Source organism: Colobus angolensis, unplaced genomic scaffold (genome assembly GCF_000951035.1).
Source record: "Colobus angolensis palliatus isolate OR3802 unplaced genomic scaffold, Cang.pa_1.0 Scaffold320, whole genome shotgun sequence".
Taxonomy (NCBI): Eukaryota; Metazoa; Chordata; class Mammalia; order Primates; family Cercopithecidae; genus Colobus; species Colobus angolensis.
The window spans coordinates 2,677,541-2,699,401 of NW_012116489.1; the positions used below are offsets into that span (position 1 = coordinate 2,677,541).

General features: G+C 34.2%; 1 protein-coding gene across 3 annotated transcripts in view; it reads left to right on the forward strand.

Annotated features, from left to right (window-relative positions):
- The first annotated feature begins 4,364 nt into the window (after positions 1–4,364).
- The window catches only part of CFH (complement factor H), a 159,754-nt gene continuing 142,257 nt past the window's right edge, over positions 4,365–21,861 (forward strand). For all 3 annotated transcript variants that reach the window (XM_011951605.1, XM_011951604.1, XM_011951606.1), the window contains exon 1: positions 4,365–4,786. In XM_011951605.1, the coding sequence (XP_011806995.1) occupies positions 4,729–4,786 (58 nt within the window). In that variant the 5' untranslated portion in view covers positions 4,365–4,728. The remainder of the gene's footprint in view (positions 4,787–21,861) is intronic.

The window sequence follows — 21,861 nt, forward strand, 5'->3', positions numbered from 1 at the left end:
GATCTGGAATTCAAACCATTCCTCATTTAAAACTCCTTTTACTTCTTCCACAATTTCCTTGTGCAAAACCGCTGCTCCAGTGTGAGCCTTCTCATTAATTCTAGATTAGTCCCTACACTTTCCTATTCTTCACAGTCTCAGAGTGTTCTTAAAATCATCACTGATCAAAATCAGCGTTCAGTAATTTCTCTTTCCTGTAAACGTCCTTCGAAATTTTCAATCATAACAGTCATTTGTTACTTAGCATAGATATTAACTATTTCTAATTTTTTAAGTATGGATTTTTCTCTAATACAAATGTATATGCTTACCCTTCTAAATTTTTAATGTCCTATGTATACATAGTACGTATTTGCTGAGAATGAGCCAACATGAATATTGAAAATAAATTGGATCCATTTCAGGTTTAATCTTAGTATTAAGAGTTAACTATTTACTATCTGTTTTTTCTAATGGTAATCTAATACTATATAATAATTTTATGAGTTTAAGGAATAATATGTTGCTAATTTTCTTATGTTCTTCTAAATCTCTTTGTAATAGACTTTTGCAGTTTTGAAAAATATTGATGAATAAAAGGAAACAAAAGCACTCAATTGATGTCTTAACCATCAGTCTGTGGAAAAAGGTAGAATAAAGAAAAAATAGTAAAAACAATACATCTGAAAGATATTTGTTGAAATTAATTCAAGAGGATTATTTTTACTTGAATAGTAGAGTGGCATTTTACATTCAACAATTGCAACTTAGGTGAAGATTGCATAGTAAAATCATTCCTGCATGTACTTTAAATTATCCACAAACATATATATATCTGTGTGTGTGTGTACATTCAATACTTTTACAGTATATAATTTATAATTGTAAAATAAATAATGTGAAGCATGCACTAGAGTACATATGTAAATATTTTACCATATTTTTAAACACATATTTTAAACACAGACCACTGGATTTGATACCTGGTTCTAGCAATGTCTTGTGACCTTAAGGGAGTTGCTAAAATGTTCTGTGGCTCAGTTCAGTCATCTATACCTTTGAAAGAGTAATAGTCTCCCATTTCATTGTGTTGCGTTAAGTATTGAATAAACGTGCTTAGATCTGTGCCTGGTATATAATTAACACTCAATAATATTAATCTTGATAAATTTCTGGAATACTCTCCAAGTGATAATATCGTTATTAGAATAGAAACTGCTATTGGAAATTTAAGCCCAGGTGAAATATTTGGATTCATACTCAAACAGATAAAGCTAAGGAAAGAATAAAGAAGAAGTTTAAACGATCTATTATGTCAGTATATGTGTTACCAGTTAAACTTCAGAATGATAGTTTAGAATTTGTATTTGCTTGATTATTTACATTTCTATGTTATTTTATTTCTTATTTTTCTCAGAACAGATGACTAAGTCTAACTCTTCAATCCTTATATTTTTATTACACAAATGAAAATAAAAATAAAATAAAATGTAAAATTCACACTGGAAGCAAAATTAGAGTTACGGTGGGCCATTTAATGTGAGAAAATGACCAAGAGGGGATATCACAATTCTAAATACGTATACAAACATCATCCTAGCCCTAAAATATATAAAGATGGACAGCATTAAACAGGGAACTACACAAATCCACATTTATAATGGGAAATGTAATATACTCATTCAATATCTGATAGGATAACCAGACAAAAACATAGTACAAATACAAAAGATTTTGACAAAATACAAACTTGACCTGCTGATGTAGGTAGAATTTTGACTATAATGGGCTGTAAAGAAAGACCCATTAAATTTTAAAACAGTGTAATTATTTAGAGTATGAAATTAAATAAGAAATCAATTTAAAAGATAACTAGAAAGCCAAAGTTCCCAGAAATTTACCCTTTAGAAAAGTTTTAAAAATAGACTATTACAGTAAGAAGAGCTTGGTGATATAGACCCACATATATCCAGTACCTGACTTATGACAAAGGTGAAAGCATGTCAGTACAGAGGAAAGACTGACACTTTCATTAAATAATGCTATAACAATTGGATATCTCTATTTTTAAAATGCATCTGGAGCTTTTTATTATGCTATTCACAAAAGACAATTACAGCTGTTCTAAAGGTCTTAAATGTGAAAGATAAAATAATTATTTTAGAAGAAAAGTATTATGTTCTACGACTAGGAAAGATTTCATTAAATAAGACATAATGCACTAGTCATGGAAAAAAATTGAAAATTTTCTCTATTTTAAAATTAAGGAATTCTGCTTATTATTATAAAAGCCATGTAACACTGAATGGAAAGAAAACCCACAGACTGGAAGAAGGCGTTTGTAATACATATTATAAGAATATTTTCATATCTAGACTATATAAATATAACAATTCCTACAATGCAATAAGTCAAGGACAACTCAATAAGGAAAAAAATATCCAAAGGATTTGAATAGAACCTTCACCAAAGAGGATATCTAAATGACCAATTACCACAGGAAAGTTTCTCAGCTTCATGATGTTAAGGACAGGAGACAGGGAAATACTGGGTACAAGAGGGTGGTCACCAAGCAAAGGTCCTAGACTCAAGCCTGAAGCTCTGTGGCCCTAAATGAGGACAGGCATTTCAGTTTTCACACCCAAAAAGTTGCCTTTTGGTCCGCTATGCCCCCCTGTCCTACCCCCATATAAATCCCAAACTCCAAGCTCCAGAAGAGACCTGCAAGTGAGGAGATAGGGAGACAAGGTGACAAACTGGCCTGCGATGGCAGAACAATGCAGCAGAGGAAGAGAAGAGGGACGTCTGGACTCCGAGGGAAATTTGGCCAGGGACGGTGGAGAATAGTTCGGCCACTGGGAGGCCTGACTCTGGGCGAAGGTCACCTTCCCACTCCATCTCGCTGACAGCCACCTCCACCACTCAATAAAACGTTGCCCTTGTCCCTCGAGCCCCTCTGTGATCCGATTCTTTTGGGACACTGGGCAAGAGCTCGGGATACAGAAGGCTATTTCACTGTCCCACTGCCCATGAGATAAGGAAGAGGGTCTGTTGAGTTGATTAACACATAAACCATTTACAGATGGTAAAGCTAAAGGAGCACACTGTAACATATGCCCACTTGGGCTTCGGAAATCGCAGACACCCACCCCTAGATGCTGCTGTGAGGCCAGAGCCCCAAAGCCTCACCCCAGTTCCTGCACCTGTCCATCTGTGTGCTCCCCCTCCCGTAAGGGGTTTGAGCTGTAGGGCGACCTAACTGGCAAGCCGCACGGCTGTTGCACGTCCTTCAAGGGGAATCAGGGATCTCTTACATTTCAATTAGTCATCAGGAAAATTCATATTATAACCACAGAGAATTATTACTTTGTGTTACCAGAAAAGCTAAAACTATAAAGATTAAAATTATCAAGTATCTCTGAGGGTGTCGAGCAACTTGGACACTGCTGATAGAAATGTGAAGTGATGTCCAAGTGTTATAATCCATTTGGAAAATTGTCTAATTTTATCCATTACACCTAAACATAAGTTATGTCCCAGTGTTTCACTCCCAAGTATGCACTTACCAGAAATGTGGATTGTGTTTACCAAAAACCACTTAACATAAGGCTCATAGAAGCACTATTCATATCAGCTCCAAACTAAAATCTGCTCAAATGCTCACTAACAGGCATACAGACAAATAAAATGTGAACTATTCAAAAAAATGGAATATGAAATCACAATAAGAATGAACTATCTATAACTACATCTCACAATGTGTTTGAACGGTCCAAACATAATTCTTGGTGAAAAACTCTAAACATAAGAGTAAATTGCTTCTTTTTCATTATACAAAGTACAAAAGCCAGACAAATATATTCCATGTTCTTGCAGATCACAATCGTGGTCTCTGTTTGTGGGGGATGTGGGAGAGGGTTGAGAGGAGTATTGACTGAAAAGGAGTACTGGGGTTTTCTGGGAGGTAATAATGTTCAGTGTTTTGACCTTGGTGGTGGTTTCATAGATATCTTTATCCTCTCAATATTCAGCATACGATTTGTTTATGTTTTCCTTATACGTATTACACAAAACAAAGTTTCAAAAGTCAGCATTTTAATTTGTTGATTTTGGGATTATTAAACCTATTTATGTCAAATGAGAGTGAGCCAGTTGCTTCAAAAACGTACATATAAAAAGTATTTAGAAAACTAATTTTATGAATTGCTAGAAAAGCAGGCCCCTAAATTCATCCAGCACTGCATTCTTGGCAAAGTTTCCACACATTGTCTGGGTGCTGATTGTGAAAACATTGCCTAAACCAAAGTTTTGTATGTGATTTCTTTTAAAGTTTCTCTTATTTCCTGTTCTGAGGTTTATACACAACAGATCCTAAGAGAGTTTGAATAATTGAAGGATTTATGAAATCCAGAGGATATCGCCAGCTGCTGTTTTGCACATACCAAGGACATGAACATTTTCCAATGGAGAATTTACCTAGCTTAATAAGAAAAAGTCCAAGAGCAGGTCACAACATTGACGTTCAGTGGGAGTGCAGCGAGAATCAGATTCAATCTCTGGCATTGCTGGGCTTGTGGCTTGTGGTTGATTTTTTATTTACTTTGCAAAAGTTTCTGATAGGCGGAGCATCTAGTTTCAACTTCCTTTTGCAGCAAGTTCTTTCCTGCACTAATCACAATTCTTGGAAGAGGAGAACTGGACATTGTGAACAGAGTTAGCTGGTAAATGTCCTCATAAAAGATTCAAAAAATGAAACTTCTAGCAAAGATTATTTGCCTAATGTTATGGGCTATTTGTGTAGCAGAAGGTAAGATTAAAAGAGTCTCTTTTCCTAAAACTGATATGAAACATTTACTAATGATGCTTTTCACAGTAGTAATAAAAACTTGATTTAGAAAATGTGCTTAAGTATTTTGTAGCTTGATAATTGAGTGACTTTTGACATTTTGAGTTAAAAAACTAAAAGTACCTTATTTGAGTGGTATGTCTAAATATTCATCATAATTGTATTTAATATAAAATAGAATAAAATATTTTAATAATCGTTTCTGAAAAACCATAATCTGGAATAATCATTTCCATTGTAATTATCATAAAATGTAACTTACTTTTTTTGCTTAGAAGTATAACCAAAATGTATCATGTGAAATCATTAAGAAAGATGTGAATATACAGTCAATAAAAGCTATCAAATCATAATGATTAGATTTATTTCAAATATGATTTTAACTCTTCCTAAAGAAAAATTCATTTATCATTTACAACTGATATTGTCATGACCTTAGAATTCTTGTAGACAAGCATTACTTGTATTATCAGAATAAAAATATTATACAAATTTGAAACACAATAGAATATACAATATTCATAACAAGTTATTCAATAGGGATTTTTTTCCTGTAGTTGTATATAAAATATATTCTTGAAGAGCAATCTTTTGGAGTAGTGAATATGAGTGTAGGAGTTTTTTTCTGATCTCCAGTAAGACAATTTCTGAATTCATAATAAAATTTAATTATATCACTGCTTCTTGATAGATTAAAAAGCTTATTCTTGGAGGAGGTTTGCTTTCCTAGGCTATGATAGGTAACCAGTTATGTGATAGATATTTGATTAACATTTTTAAACTAAATGATTATATATTATTCATAATTTCCAAAATGTTTTCACTTAGTAAAGAAATTTTGATTGAGTGACTATTACACCTCTAGGAACTGAAGAATATTAGCAAATAACACAAAATCTCTGTTTGAGTCTTCCAATCTAGAAAATAAAGGCACATATGTATTTATAGTTATATATTTCAGTAATTTAAAAAATATTCAAATATGTTTAATACCTTTTGAAAGGCTGAACTTTTTTCAGCTATATTTTCTAACGTTATTGCTTGTTATTTGGCTTATAAACTTTATATGTAGCCACTTTTTAAATGAAGAAGACAATTAGTTTCCTTGAACATATAAATATTATCATTAGTATTTTAAAATGAAACATTTTTATATTTACAAACAGTTCCAGAACAATGTTCACATTACCAATCATAACAGACATCTTTTTCTGTTTCTTTGTGCAAATATTTGTCTTTTCTTACTAAATTTATGAGAATGTTTCTGATATTTCATACTTACATACTGTTTGCTCAGGTTTTACATAGATATCATTTGTCATATGAGGGAGATTTGTTTTATTTCTAATCTTTAAAATCAAGAATCAATGGCAAGTTTAATAAACAGTATAACTTTTTTAAAAGTTGAATTTGAAATATTAAAATAGAGTACATCAAAGTATATGTGATAAACAATAGTGATTTAAGCATCTTATTTACATAATTGATTATTGCTGACTTCTTTCACTTGAATTTTATTTTTCATCAATGTGTGTTTAAATGTGATATCAGTTTCTACTGGTGAATTGAACATCAGCACTATATATGTTATGGTGAAAATGACCTAAAAGATAAAGCACAACTTTAGTATTTAAAGCAATGCTTAGGTCAGTCTCATAATTTTCATAAAAGCACATGTAAAAAGCCAATGGAGAAAAACTACATGAATTTTAAGTGGATGTCAAACTCCCATTTTATTTCTTGTTTCCCAAATACTCTCTGAAACTAAACTAGTTTGAGATGTCAATCAATTCTGTTAATCTACCATATCTAACAAATTTTTACTTAACAGAGTAGCCTTGATCATCAAAAATACATATACTTCAATATTTGCTTGTTTATATTTTCCACATTGAATACTGAACACCAAATTGAGAAAAGATAGTTTGAATACTATCACAATCTGCTTTACTCAACTGCATAACATTTTAGCATTACTTCTGCTCTGTTAAGAGTGAATTTTCTTAAAAAAAAACACTATTCATTACTAAGAAAGAATTTTAGCCAACAGGAATAATTTATGATTTCAGCTTTCTATTTGTTTTCTTTTTTTTAATATATTGGGTATTACATAGTACCGTTTTAATGCAATACATTGTCTACAGTAACGTTCCCAATTATGTAGGAATGCTAACTGCTTCCTTGTTGTAACAGTCTGTGGCTGAGGGAGTCACTGCAGGCTACTAAGAATTGGGTCAGACTTACAGGAAAGTTTAAAATAACAGTTTCTTCATCATACCACCTAATTTCACCTTTTCGAAATATATTATGACCAAGCTTTTGAATATATTATAATCAAGCAGATTTTTTAGATTTAGGATCTAACAATTGTGTACTATATGAAATTAGGCCACAGCCCAGAAATTCCAAGATGATTAAAGTGAATAAATTAAAACTCTACTGAAACACGTCCAAGTAAATACTGGCTGCATTGTTTGGCAGACATGTTTTTTAATCCTAGAGATTTTAGAGTGCAAAAATATTATTTCAGGTCCTAGAAGACATTATAGATCAAAGATTGATGGATTCCATTACAATCAGAAAAAGGAGAATAATGGTTTAAAATTCCAAATTGTATGTTTGAATTTCAGTGTGATAAATAAGAATTCCCCCTTGCTTCCCCAAAACCTCCACATTTTCAGAGATAGTAGTATGGGTAGTTACCTATATGGTGTGATTTAAAGTTTTGCAATGGCCCAATTGGCTTCAATATCTCATCTCCTCCTAAAATATTTTACATGTTGATATTAGTATTACTATAAATTCAACCAGTCTGTCATTTATATGGAATGATAAATACACTGAATATGTGTTTTAGGATAGTTAAATTTAGCATTATTCATAATTTACTTTGAATTATTATCATCTGACAACTTCCCTGGAACAATTTCAGTGGGTGGGGGAGGGTAGAAATGGATGTTGATGAGGGTAAGGATAGGACAAAGTGATTCTGGAAGATGAGATATTCCCAGGTAGGACAGATCTGCTGGTTGAAGTGTTATAGTGAGTGCTATAAGAGAAGGGGTAGAGAAAATGCCCACAGAAATGGCACGAGCCTGAGACGTCTGCCAAGGCAAGCTTTGCTTATTTTAAATTTAGGCATATCCTGGGAATGCATATGCTACTCTTTTGCCTACATATAATTTAAACTAAAAATGAAATATCTAAGTATTGCTAACTAAAATTATTCTTAGGTAGAAGTAAGTTCCCAAATATAAGTGCAAAAGCAGATCGGTAAATATTCTTCATGTGTGGCCTTTAGTTTCTAAGATCTGAGCCAGTCTACATTGACCCACTTTTATTTGTTTAATCCTTGGTTGTTTATTCTGCAGTCTTTTGCCACTTTTCATTCTCCCCAGTTATGCCTCCCCCTCCTCCCCCACACACCATCCCCCACCTGCCTAGGCCTTCGAGATTCTGCCACCTAATCTATCCTGTGCTCAGTTAACTAATGTGTACTTTACCCATTTCCTCACAAAACCATAGTACGTGGAAAGGGGATGATGTAATTGACAAAAAAGTTTTGCATTTTAGCTTAAAATTATAAGGAGTCATAAAAAGATAGCTCAGAGGAAATAAAGTAACTGAACATCAAAAAATGAAACAATAAAAAGGAAAGAAAAAACATTTGACAGAACACTTTTATTTCTTCTGACATTTTAACTTAGCCAAGTTTTTCATAAACCTTGTTAACTGGAAATGTAATAGATGGAAAAGTGATTATAGAAATCTTCTTTCAGGCCGGGTGCCGTGGTTCATGCCTGTAATCCCAACACTTTGGGAGGCCAAGGTGGGTGGATCACGATGTCAGGAGTTTGAGACCAGCCTGACCAACATGGTGAAACCCCATCTCTACTAAAAATACCAATATTAGCTGGGTGTGGTGGTGTGCACCTGTAATCTTAGCTACTGTGGAGGCTGAGGCAGGATAATTGCTTGAACTCGGGGGGCGGAGGTTGCAGTGAACTGAGATCATGCCATTGCACTTCAGCTTGGGCGACAGAGGGAGACTCCATCTCAAAAAAAAAAAAAAAAGAAAAGAAAAAAGAAATATTCTTTCAGAAATTCTTGAACTGTGACATAAATTTAAGCTTAGGACACATAGGTCAGATGTACAATGGAATTACAAATGTTAGAGTTTTCTGGGTTCTTGCAACAGAGCTTTAAGTGCACTAAACAGTTATCACCTCATCTTCTCTTATATTTTCTAGTCACTACTATCTACTATTCTTTTTCCACAGGTTGTCCATAATCTACAGATATAATGGAAAAGCTTCCAGATTGTTTCATTGTTACTCATCTGTTCTTTCGCTCATTTTTCCATCACTTTAACTTCCTCAAGTACTACTTAGTAATACTTGGTACAATGTGTGTTGTGTTTTTTTTCTCTCTATTTTCAAGGTCCTAATTGTACTGTCTCTTTGTGGCTGAGTTCCTTTTTTGTGACTGGAACAGTAACTGGCATTATAAACTAGCTAACTAAATACTACACATTTCAAGAAACTTCTGGAATTTCAACCCATATTCTAATAGTATCTTGTTTTATCTCTAATTATGACAAACTTGTTATTCTATCCAACTTCATATGACCATCGGCTATTCTCCCATCTGCTTTTTATGATTCTGGAATTTTCTTCTTGCTCTTTTCACTGTTAAGGTTTTTGTTTGTTTGTTTGTTTGGTTGGTTGGTTTTTTGAGACAGGGTCTCGCTTTGTTGTCTAAGGCTGGAGTGCCCTAGCTGGAGTGCAGTGGTGTGATCATAGTTCACTGCAGCTTCCAACACCTGGGCTCAAGCAATCCTCCTGCCTCAACCTCCCACACCTAGCTACATTTTTATCTTTTCTTTTTTCTTTTGCTTTCTCAAATGCCTATTAAGTGTGACATAATCCCTATTCCACTTTATCTAGAGTTTATTTCTTTAAACAATTCTTTACTCTCTTTACAAAGGTATATATGTTACTTCTGAAATGATCTTTAGTTACTCTCATGTTATTTATAAAAGAATTTGAATATTTCTTATTCTGAAAAGTTAATTAGATCATATATATATATATATATATAGAATTAACCCTTGACCAATATGGGCTTGAACTTCAGGGATCTGCTTACTATGTGAATTTGTTTCAACTAAACCAAGGTAAAACAGATAGTATTGCTGGGATACAAAACTTATGCATAGGAAAAACTGACTTTTCGTACATGCAGTTTCCACAGAGTCAAGTGTAGAATTTAAATACGTGCAGATTTTGGCATATGTGGCAGTCCTGAAATATATATACCCTGTGTATACCAAAGGATGATTGAATAAATAATATTAATACAGATCAGTGAGAAGAAAGAAATTTAATGCAAAACACCTATTTTTGCTATTTCTGTTTTAATCATTTGCTTTATTTTTTTCCAAACTGATGTTGTAGTTTTGCTTTATAGTATATTTTGATATCTACTAAGTTTAGAAGTAGGCTATTTAAGAAGTAATAGGTCCTGTTTTTTTAACCCACAAAATAATTTTAGAAAAACAGAATAATTGAACAAAGAGATCAATTTTAGTCTACCAAAACAATCTGGCACAAATTTGATTAAGGTTTTTGCAAATATATAATTTTATCATGATTTATTTCGTTTGAATAGAAACACTTTTCAAGTAACAGTTAAAAGACATATTGACATTGAAAATAAGTAATTAGTTCTATGTTTGTATGTCAATAATGCCCCCTTAAAATTTGAAAGTGAAAAAATTAGGTAAATTAAGATTGTTAAAAATATTAAATAACATTGATTTTTAGTTTGGACCAAAATTATATAACTATTTTCCTCAAATTATAATAAAAAGATTCTTACTCTTTTCCAGTAGCTAAACATATTCACACTCCTAATATGTGGGCTTAAATATATATATTTTGTTTAGTATTATTCTTGTTTTTTTTTTGAGACAGGGAGTCACTTTGTCACCCAGGCTGCAGTGTAGTAGTGCAGTCATGGCTCACTGCAGCCTCAACCTCCTGGGCTCAAGCAGTCCTCCCCACCTAAGCATCCCAAGTAGCAGGAATTATAGCTACCTTGCTCAGGTGATTTTTAAAATTCTTTGTAGAGACAGGGTTTTACCATGTTGCCCAGGCTGGTCTTAAACTCCTGGGGTCTATTGATCCTCTTGAACTTGGCATGCCAAAGTGCTGGGATTATAAACATGACTCACTGCATCTAGACTAAAAATAATTTTAAATTGTAAAACAAAGCCAAATGAATTAAAGCTTCAACGATGTGGTGTTTTGTAAACAAAATTAACTGGCAATTAAATGACTGTAAACGTAAGATGAAGTATTCATTTAAACAATGAATACTCAAATACTTAGACATGATGACCTAGTCTACTCATTAATCTAGAATGAGAAAAATGAGATGGCTATTTTTAAAAAAGTTTTAAGATAAATCACATCTCAAAAAATGTTTCTGTGCCTTTGAAGTTGTATGCTTCCTATTTAATAAGCGTGTGCCCTATTTCCTTCAAGAACTGCCAATTTAAGGCAAGCAAATGTGGTTGTTGTTCATATATGCTGAGAGTTTGACTACTTGGGCCAAAATAACTGTTGGTTGTCTAATTGGAAGTCTTTGAGAAGAGGGTTTAACTGAGCTTGAACATTTGATTGTTAGTCAATTCAGGCAAATAAAAGTCATGTTACAAGATATATGTAATTATTATTAGAACTCAGTGCAGTGAATCATTACCTTAAATATTTTTGCTATGGCATGAGTTGATAATGATATAGGACAGCAAGCCCCCAAATTGGGTCTTGCCTGGGAAGTTTCTTGGTTTTGTCCAATAAAGAATTCAAGGGTGAGCCAGTGGTGTTAAACAGCACTTTTTGTTGAAGTGACAGTGTATATAGCACCAGCAGAGGTACCGCTCCTTGCTGGGCAGGGCTACCCATAGGCAGTGTGCCCACAGTAGCAGCTCAGAGGCAGTTCTGCACTCATATTTATATGCACTTTTAATTATAGGGAAATTAAGAGGTAGTTAATGCTGAAATTGCCAGGATGAGGATGGTAACTTCCGGTTGTTGGGTCATTGCTGTGGAAAGGACTCGTAACTTCTGGGTGTTGCTATGGTAATGGTAAACTGGCATAGCACACTGGTGTGTGTGTCTTACAGGGAGGGGCTTCCACCCAGACCTGTTCTGGACAATCCTGAATTTGGTCCAGTGTCCAAGTCCCATCTCCTACCTCAGTAATACTGAATATAATAATGGTTAGAACAAAAGCAGGCAAGAAAGTGTATTTGAAGTGAGAAGACCTAGACATTGATGAAAATTCTTCCACTAACTATGAAAAACTTTGTTCTTCAATTGCGGGGAGCTTACATTTTGATGTGAGGGGATAGATAGAAAACCTAGTCAAAAAAAATAGTTACAGCATTGTGAACAATGTTGTGAAGGAGGTAAAGTAAGGCCTAAGAGAAAATAGAGATGTGGATGGTAATATGTAGAGATATTAGGTGGGCTGGTCCTGGGGACTAGAATGAGTGGATCACTTTGAGGACAGAACATTTGAGTAGAGGCCTGAAAGATGAGACAAAGCCAGTCATCAGAAATCTGTCATAAAATTATTCTAAGAGGAGGAAATAACCTGTGCAAAAGATCTAAGGGAAAAAACGAGTTTGAAATGCTCAACTAAATATAAACAAATAAATCAGCGTGGCTTTGCATAGTGAATACGTGCAAGATTTAACATGATGAGATACGAGAAAGTGGCAAGAGCCAGATAAGGGGGTCCCAAACCAAGGGAAGGAGTTAGCAATGACGGATAAGCAAAAAGGGAAGTCATGGAAGAATTTTAATCACAGGAATGACATGACCAGATTTGCAAAAATCACTTGTCACTCTGTGAATAGACTCCTATAACAGGAGAGTAGAGGACTGGAGGCTGGTTAGCAGGTAGTTTCATGACCAAGGTGACAGATGATGATCTGAACTAAGATTTTGAAGATGGTAGTAGGAACATGGGAAAATAGAACAGGGGAGATCATATCTTTTTCTTACAAGCAGAATGAAAAGATGCCATTTAACATTGATGGGAAAAGCACCAGAATCTTAAGTACTATTTGAAGAAAAAAGATAATCAATATGAGAATTCTTTATATATAGTAAACATATTCACAGAGTAAATATTGTGAAAAGCTGGCAGGAAGATTTTGTGGAAGAGATGTATCCTTGTTTTCTACGTCTGGTTGTTAAAAGCAATTAACAATATTTGTAAATCAAGAATGAGGGGCGCAAATATATCATCTGGAAATATAATAATAACCAGAAGGGAAAGCATTTACTTCTCACTGGAAGTGAGTGGGCTAAACTTTTTTTGCGTGAAAGGATTACTTAACTTACTTATTTTTTCCAGTAACCTGAACATCATCAAGTGGATCTGTATTTTGAAAGTGAAAAACACATGTATCAGCTTGTAATTAAACCGTGTTCCTTTTGTGCGGAAGGGGCCGGGGAATTGTGTTGTTATGATAGAGTATTAGCACCATCTAGTGGAGTAGAATATGTTTACTTAAATTATTATAAACATCGAAACAGCGCAATGTGGAATCACATATTACACAAGTTCACGAATACAAATGTATCAGAAATTTGCAAAATGTTCAAGGGAAAATTAGTGCCCATGAAAACTTTCACAAGCATTTGTTTTATTTTGTAAAATATAGTTTTATATGGAGCTTACTTTCTTATGATATATTGCAAAATGTTTTCTCACGGATATGTTCCACCATGTTAATGGGCACTTCTAAAACTTGTCTCTTTGGACTGCTACAACAAAATATCATTAACCGCATAGCTTATAAACAACAGAATTTTTTTTCTTACACTTCTGAATGCTGGAAAGTCTAAGAGCAAGATAGTACCAGCAGATTCAGTGTCTGGTGAGGGTCTACTTTCTGGTTCATAGATAGTGTGCCTTTTGACTGTGTCCTCCAATGATGAAAGGGACAAGGCAGCTCTGTGGTGCCTCTTCTATAAAGTCACACATCCCAAATCATGACAGCTCCACTTTCACGACCTAATCATTTCCCAATGTCCTCACCTCCTAATACTATCACATTGGTAATTAGGTTTAAACATATAAATTGGAGGTTGTGAGGAGGTTGCATATATTCAGAGCATAGCATATGCCTTCTTAACTTACCAAAGTCCAATACTAATTTATCACTCTGGGTTCAGTGCGGGAAGCTTAAGTAGAAGTAGAAGATTACCTATCTATCAGTCAATTAATCGATTGACATGCCAATCTACCTATCTAGCTACTTTAAAAGAGCTTTTTTTAAAAAAATAAATTGCCTCATGGAATTGTGAGCATGAGATAAGCAACTCTGAAATCCACAGGGCAGGTAGTCAGAAAAGAAGATTACAGACAGGCTGGAACTCACAGGAAAGGAAGCTGCTTTCCACAGAATTCCCTCTTTTTCAAAGGAGCCTCAGCCCTGTGTTTCACACCTTTCAAATGATTTGATCTGGCCTATCTAGATTACCTAGAATGATCAGTTTGTTTAAAGTCAACTGATTGGGAGTATACCTGGCAACATATTTTCCCACCAACATTTAGATTAGTTTGACTGAATAACTGGGGATGCTGACTTAACCAAGATGACTTATTAAGACAACTATCATAGCTCATTAATACCTTTCTGTTTTTCTGGATACTGTGAAGAACTTAAAAGACATTAATTTTATTTATTCTTCTCACACTTTATACACTATTGTCATGTGTTTTATGTATATGGGTGTGTACACATACATGTTTGTATTTAAAACCATATAAGGTAATATTTTTATTGTTTTATAGTTAGTATTCATTTATATTTACTTGAACATTTACCGTTTTGTTTTTCATTTCTTCTTTCATCCTAAGACTTTATATTTAGGATCGGTTTCAGTTTTCTGAAATATATCTTTTTTCTCTCCTTAGTGTGTATTTATGTTGGCAAATTATCTCAAATTTTATTAATCAGCCCAGGCACGGTGGCTCACTTCTGTAATCCCAGCATTTTGGGAGGCCAAGGTGGGTGGATTGCTTGAGCCCAAGAGTTTGAGAATTGCCTGGGCAAAATGGCAAAACCTCGTCTCTGCAAAAAATACAAAAATTGGCTGGAAGAGGTGGTTTGTGACTGTAGTCACAGCTCCTTGGGGGGCTGAGGCAGGGACCACTTGAGCCCAAGAGGTCAGTGCCGCAGTGAGTTAAGATGACGCCACTCCACTCCAGCATGGGCAATAGAGATCTTGTCAAAAAAATAAAATAAAATAAATGCTATGAATCAAAAACTTTATTCTTGAAAAATTATTTCTGTACATAGAATTCTATATAGATAGCTATTTCTTCCTGCAAATGGAAGTCATTTATATCTTCTGGCTTCTGCTATTGCTATTGAGAAGTCCTTGTAAATCTACTGTTACTGCTTTTAAACAAATATTTTTCTCTAACAAGGTTAAGATATTTTCTCTTTGGTTTTCTAAATATTTCTTACGATGCATATAGGTGCATTTTTTTACTGCTTGGAATTTTTTAATTCTTGAATTTATTAATTGCTATGTTCCATTCATTTTTTTAAATTCTCTTCCAACATTGCTCTGGCTTTTCTTTCGTCATTTTCTATGCTCATCTTGTGTATTTTCCACATATTTGTGTCTCTATGTTGCATCCTGTGTTATTTCTTTCAACCTGCCCTCCTGTCCATGAATTCTTTTTACAACTGTGTTATCTGCTATTAAGCTGTCCATTGATGATTAAAACGGGTTTTTTGCATTTTTTGAAATTATATTTGGTTCTTTTTAAAATCTGGTACTACTTTGTTATAACTTCTTTCCTCATATATCATTAATCAATCTTTTCTCTTACATTTAAACAACAGAATTAGTATTGTTGATTATAGTCATATACATTTATTCCAATATCAAATATCTATTTTGTTTCTTATGAAGTTTACAGTAGCAAGGTGCTTTTTCCCCTATAATGACTTTGACATTTGTAATAATAATTTGGTACTTAAGGAAAAAATCTTCCTCATATTAAAGCTGCAACTTATCTTTTCTGGGTGGCTAGGAGAACTTTCAGTATAAGACTACCTTAAGCCAAATTTGTGTTTTGAAATTCCTTGGTCCTCTAAGCAATTCAAAGCTGGGTTCCTGTAAGAAGAGTGTGGTTTACTTCCAGTTTTCCTTTATCCTGTGGGTGAATTCATTTAGGTTTCTAACTTTGAATTTTGTTGCTTTAGCCTAACAAGGCTATCAAAAAGCAAGCTCTTATCTTCTCCAAATGGTGAATGCCCTCATTGCAGAAAAAATTTGGCTCCTTGTTTTCCTCTCTGGGTTCTGATTATATGAAGATTTGTTATGGCAATTCTTTACTGTCTTGTCAAGTTTCTAAATGCCTCTATGAAAGTATTTATTTCAAAACTTATGTTTTCCTGCTTTTATTTCCCCTTTTGTGACAAGGTCTAACCCTGTCTCTCAGGCTGGAGTGCAGTGACATGATCATAGCTCACTGCATCCTTAAAATCCTGAGCTCAAGAGACCCTCCTGTCCCAGCCTGTCGCATAGCTGGGACAAGTGTGTGCCACCATGCCTAACTAATTTGTTCCTGTAATTTTTTGTAGAGATGGGATCTTGCTATATTGCTCAGGCTTGTCTCAAACTCCTGGGCTTAAGGTATTCTCCCACCTCAGCCTCCCAAAATGTTGGGATTGCAGGTGTGAGCCACCATGGCTGGCCACCTGGTTTTGTTGTGAAGGTGTCCTAAGCGATAAGATTAATCTGAAATAATGCATCTCAAGGCACTCAAACTTTTTGTGAAATAGCCAGGCAATAAATATTTTAGACTTTATGTGTCATAATGTCTCCCTACTCAGCTCTTCTATTGTAACATAAAAGGAGTTATAGACAACATATAAATGCATGAACATAGCTATGTTCTACTATAGTTTTATTTACAAAACAAGCAGGGATTGAATTTGGCCCACAGGTTAGTTTTCTGGCCCCTGACCTAATGTATCTCACTATAACAGAAAATATATACTACCTTTCCTTCTTACTATTGTAAATTTTATGCACATAATTAAATATTACCCAAACCACAGTTTTTAATTCAGATGGGTGTAGCATAATTTGACAATTTTCATAAATATTCTAATTACATCTGTTATTAGAAATGCTGGAATAAACACTAAATATTTCATAAAATCTCTAATTATTATTTGTTCCTTTTAAAAAATTGAAATTCTTTGTCAACTAATATACGAGTATTTTTAAGATTCCTTATTGCTAAGTTGCTTTTTAGTGAAGTAATAGTCATTTGTACTTCAGTTTTATTTAATAATAATATTTATATTACCTAATTTTCCAGCAAAATTGAATATCATCTCCTTTACATTTTTGTCATTAAAATTGGTCAAAAAATAATTTTCTTTTAATTTTTATCTCTTTTAAAAATGCCTGTTCTTAAGCAAATGATCTATTCTACTCTAACATTTTTCTTTAGTTAGTGTTTAGTGCTTTTGTTACTGCAAGAAGTGTGTTTGTGTTAAGAATAATTTTTCAGTTAAATTTTCTTTAAATTTTGTATATATGATTTTTTCACAAATATAGTTTTTAATTAAAAAATGTTGTAATGTGTATATGTTCTGTTTGCAAGTTGCTTTATGCATTAAGCCTTACATTTTTGATATTTACTCATACTTTTTAATAAATATATTTATAAAATAAATATGATTATAGATAGATGGCGCTAAGATAATAGTAAGTTAAAAATGACACAGCATTAAATATAGCAGATAATTAAAAAATTGTAAAAGAATGAAACATATATGTATTTTAAATTTGTTTAAACCTAATTCTTTAATCTACCTGGCATTTGTGTGCATGTGTCTGTGCATGCTTGCAAATAAAGTAAGGATTCAAATTTATTCCATTTCATTTTCCGTGGGTTTTATTTTTTATTTATTATTATTATTTTTTTTTTTTGAGACAGAGCTTGGCTCTTGTTGCCCAGGCTGGAGTCTAATGGCGCGATCTTGGCTTACTGCAATCTCCGCCTCTCAGGTTCAAGAGATTCTCCTGCCTCAGGCCCCCGGGTAGCTGGGATTACAGGCATGTGCCAAAACAGCTGGCTAATTTTGTATTTTTAGTAGAGACAGGGTTTCACCATGTTTGTCAAGCTGGTCTTGAACTCCTGACCTCAGGCAATCCGCCCGTCTCAGCCTCCAAAAGTGCTGGGAATAGAGGCGGGAGCCACCGCACCCGGCTCCCGTGAGTTTTAATTGCAAGACTGCCAGAGTGAGTTTCAATTTGAAATTGTCCGGGGTTACACAGTACAATAGACTTACCCATTGTCAAGGTTACTCGGCTTCAAGGAAAATATAGAATAAAGATAAAGGCAGTATGCACAAGAACAGCTTGATGGAGATTTCAGGTACTCAAACTCAGCTTCTGATATCTTAACCACTCCATAAGATAATTTTTCTGATGAAAGATGAAAGTTGATGCCAGTATAGGTCACATCCATGCTGGGTAACAACAGAATTGGGTATCCTTAAATACTTTAGTCGTCACCTTGAACTTGGAGGGTGATTTATGTGATCATCACTATTATTTGCTGTCCTCTATTTTCTTTAGATTTAATTTAATGTTTTACCAGTTTCTTGAATTAGAAATTTGGATAATTGATTTCCAACAGTTTTTTTATTTCTAATTCATTCAGGTTATATATATTTTTCTCTCTAATCACTGCTTCAGCATCAGCCCACAAATTTTAACATGTATTTCCATTACTGTTTATTTCAAATCATATTCTAATTTATGTTGTAGTTTTTCTTTAACTCGTGAGTTATTTATAAGTGTTGCTTCCCGGGCGCCGTGGCACACGCCTGTAATCCGCCTGTAATCTCAGCACTTTGGGAGGCCGAGGTGGGTGGATCACGAGGTGAAGAGATCGAGACCATCCTGGCTAACATGGTGAAACCCGGTCTCTAGTAAAAACACATACCCACACACACACACACACACACACACACACATAGCCGGACGTGGTGGTGGGTCCCTGTATTCCCAGCTACTTGGGAGGTTGAGGCAGGAGAATGGTGTGAACTCGGGAGCGGAGGTTGCAGTGAGCCGAGATTGGGCCACTGCACTCCAGCCTGGGGGACAGAGCCAGACTCCGTGTCAAACAAAAACAAAAACAAAAACAAAAACAAAAAAAAACAGCGTTGCTTAACTTCAAAAATTTTGTGACTTTTCCAGTTATTTTCTATTATCAATATCTAGTGGTCAGGGAGTATACTTAGAGTGATTTTAATTTTTTGAAATTGGTAGAGATTTGCTTGGAATGAATATGCATCTTGCAATTGTTGGAAGCAGTGTTTTATTAATATAAAAAAGCTTAATTTGGTTAATAATGTTGTTCATATCTTGTATATCCTTATTTTTCTATTTCTTTGCCTATTGGATATTGGAAACAGTGTGCTTAAATCTCAAACTATGATGGTGGATTGCTTACTTCTTTTAATTCTGTTATATTTTGAAGATACATTAATAGTTTTATGCAAAGAGGCATGCTGGTAAATGTAAAACAACCAACCATTTTTTAAAAGGAAAGGAAACAGCCATGATTTGTAAAATTTGCTGAGATTCATGTGTAAATTTTCACAATATGGTCAATTTCAAGTTACCAACGTGTCATCAGTGAACATTGTATTAGCAAAAGATGTGTATAATTGACGCCTATGAGTCAGTATGAGCCAGCTCCAGTAAACATTGTTCAAACACATTTAGAATTATTGTAACTTTCTGTTAAAGTAGCCCTTTTATTAACATGAAATGACTCTCTTTTTATCTAGTAATACTTTCTAACTTAAATTATAATTTGCTTGATATTAATACATTAATATCATTCTGATTTTAGTTGATACTTTTCTAGCATATTGGTTTTTATCATTTACTCTCAGTTTGTATGTACAATTTTATTAAAAGTAATCATCATATATTTGAGTTTTCTTTTATGCTTTTATCCGGTCAGACAATCTTTGCATGTTAAGTGTGGTAATGAATCCATTTACATTTAATGTAATTACTGATACAGTTCAGTTTAAGTCTAGCATATTGCTATTTATTTTTGCCTCATTTTTTCTTTTTTCTTTTCCTGCCTTCTCTTATTTTAATCAAATAATCTTGACTGTCTCATTACATCATGTACACTAGTTATTTTATGCATCTCAATATTATTGGTTTAGTGGCTAACCTAGCAATTACAATAAAATATACTTAAATTATTACAGTTTATTCTAAATTAACATTTTTACCACATCAAGACTATGGGGACAATATCACACTTTTATTTTCTTTACCTTTTCCTGACACTTTTGCCATTATTGTTTCATATTATACTCTTGAATTTATTAAAGACACTATTAAACATGGTCATTATTGATTTAAACTGTCTAGGTTCTTTTTTATTTGAGTAAAATATGCATAGCATGTTTATCATGTTTCAATAGCTTTTTTATTTAGTCATCTATTTATTTTCTTCAGTTCTGCTTATTCCTTTTTGTACTTCTTTGTTTACATTTTAGATCAGTTTCCTTCAGCCCAGATAACTTTTTTAGTATTTTTATATAGCTGAGTCTGCTCTTGTTGAATTCTTTCTGCTTTTGTTTGCTTAAGAATGTGTTTGCTTAAGAATGTGTTTGCATGCTCTTTCATTTTTGAAGTATATTTTCACCATTTATAGAGTTCTCTGCTGACTTTTAATTTTCAACACTTTAGTGATGCTACAACATATATATTCAGACTTCAGTATTTACTTCCACAGACTTGGCTGTTATTTTTACTATTCTCCTGAAAAAAAAAAGAATGTTTCCTCTGTCTGTGATACGGTTTGGCTCTGTGTCCCCACCCAAATCTCATCTTAAATTGTAATCTCCATAATCACCACATGTCAAGGGAGGAACTCAGTGGGAGGTGACTGGATCATAAGGATTGTTTGCCGCATGTTGTTCTCATGATAGTGAGTGAGTTCTTATGATATTTAATGGTTCAAGCATCTGGCATTTCCCCAACTTGCATTTCTCTCTCCTGCTACCATGTGAAGAAAGTCTTCTCTTCTTCACCTTCCATCATGATTGTAAGTTTCCTGAAGCCTCCCCTACCATGTGAAAGTGTGAGTCAATTAACCTTATTTTTTTAATGAACTACTCAGTCTCAGGCAATTCTTTATAGCAGTGTAAAATGGACTAATACACTAAATTGGTACCGAGATAGTAGGGCACTACTATAAAGATACCTCAAAATGTGGAAGTGACTTTGGAACTGGGTAACGGCCAGAGGTTGGAACAGTTTGGAGGTCTCAAAAGAAGACAGGAAGATGTGGGAAAGCTTGGAACTTCCTAGAGACTTGTTGAATGCTTTAGACCAAAATGCTGATAGTGATCTGGAATATGAAGTCCAGGCTGAGGTGGTCTCAGATGGGGACAAGGAACTTATTGGGATCTGGAGCGAAGATCATTTAGCAAAGAGATTGGCAACATTTTGCCCCTTCCCTAGAGATCTGTGGAACTTTGAACATTGAGAAAGTTGATCTGAAATTGGAACTTATGTTTAAAAGGGAAGAAGAGCATAAAAGTTTGGAAAATGTGCAGCCTGACGATGCAATAGAAATGAAACCTCAATTTTCTTGGGAGAAATGCAAGCCCACTGGAAAAATCTGTGTAAGGAATGAGGAGTCAAATGTTAATCACCATGACAAAGGAAAAATGTCTCCAGGGAATGTTAGTAATCTTTAAGGCAGCTTCTCCCATCACAGGCCCAGATGCCTAGGAAAGAAAAATGGTTTTGCAGGCCTGGGCCCCACTGCTGTGTGCAGCCTCAGGACTTGCTGGCTTGTATCCTAGCTGCTCCAGTTGTAGCCATGTCTAAAAGAGGACAACATACAGCTTGGGCCATTGCTTCAGAGGATGAAAG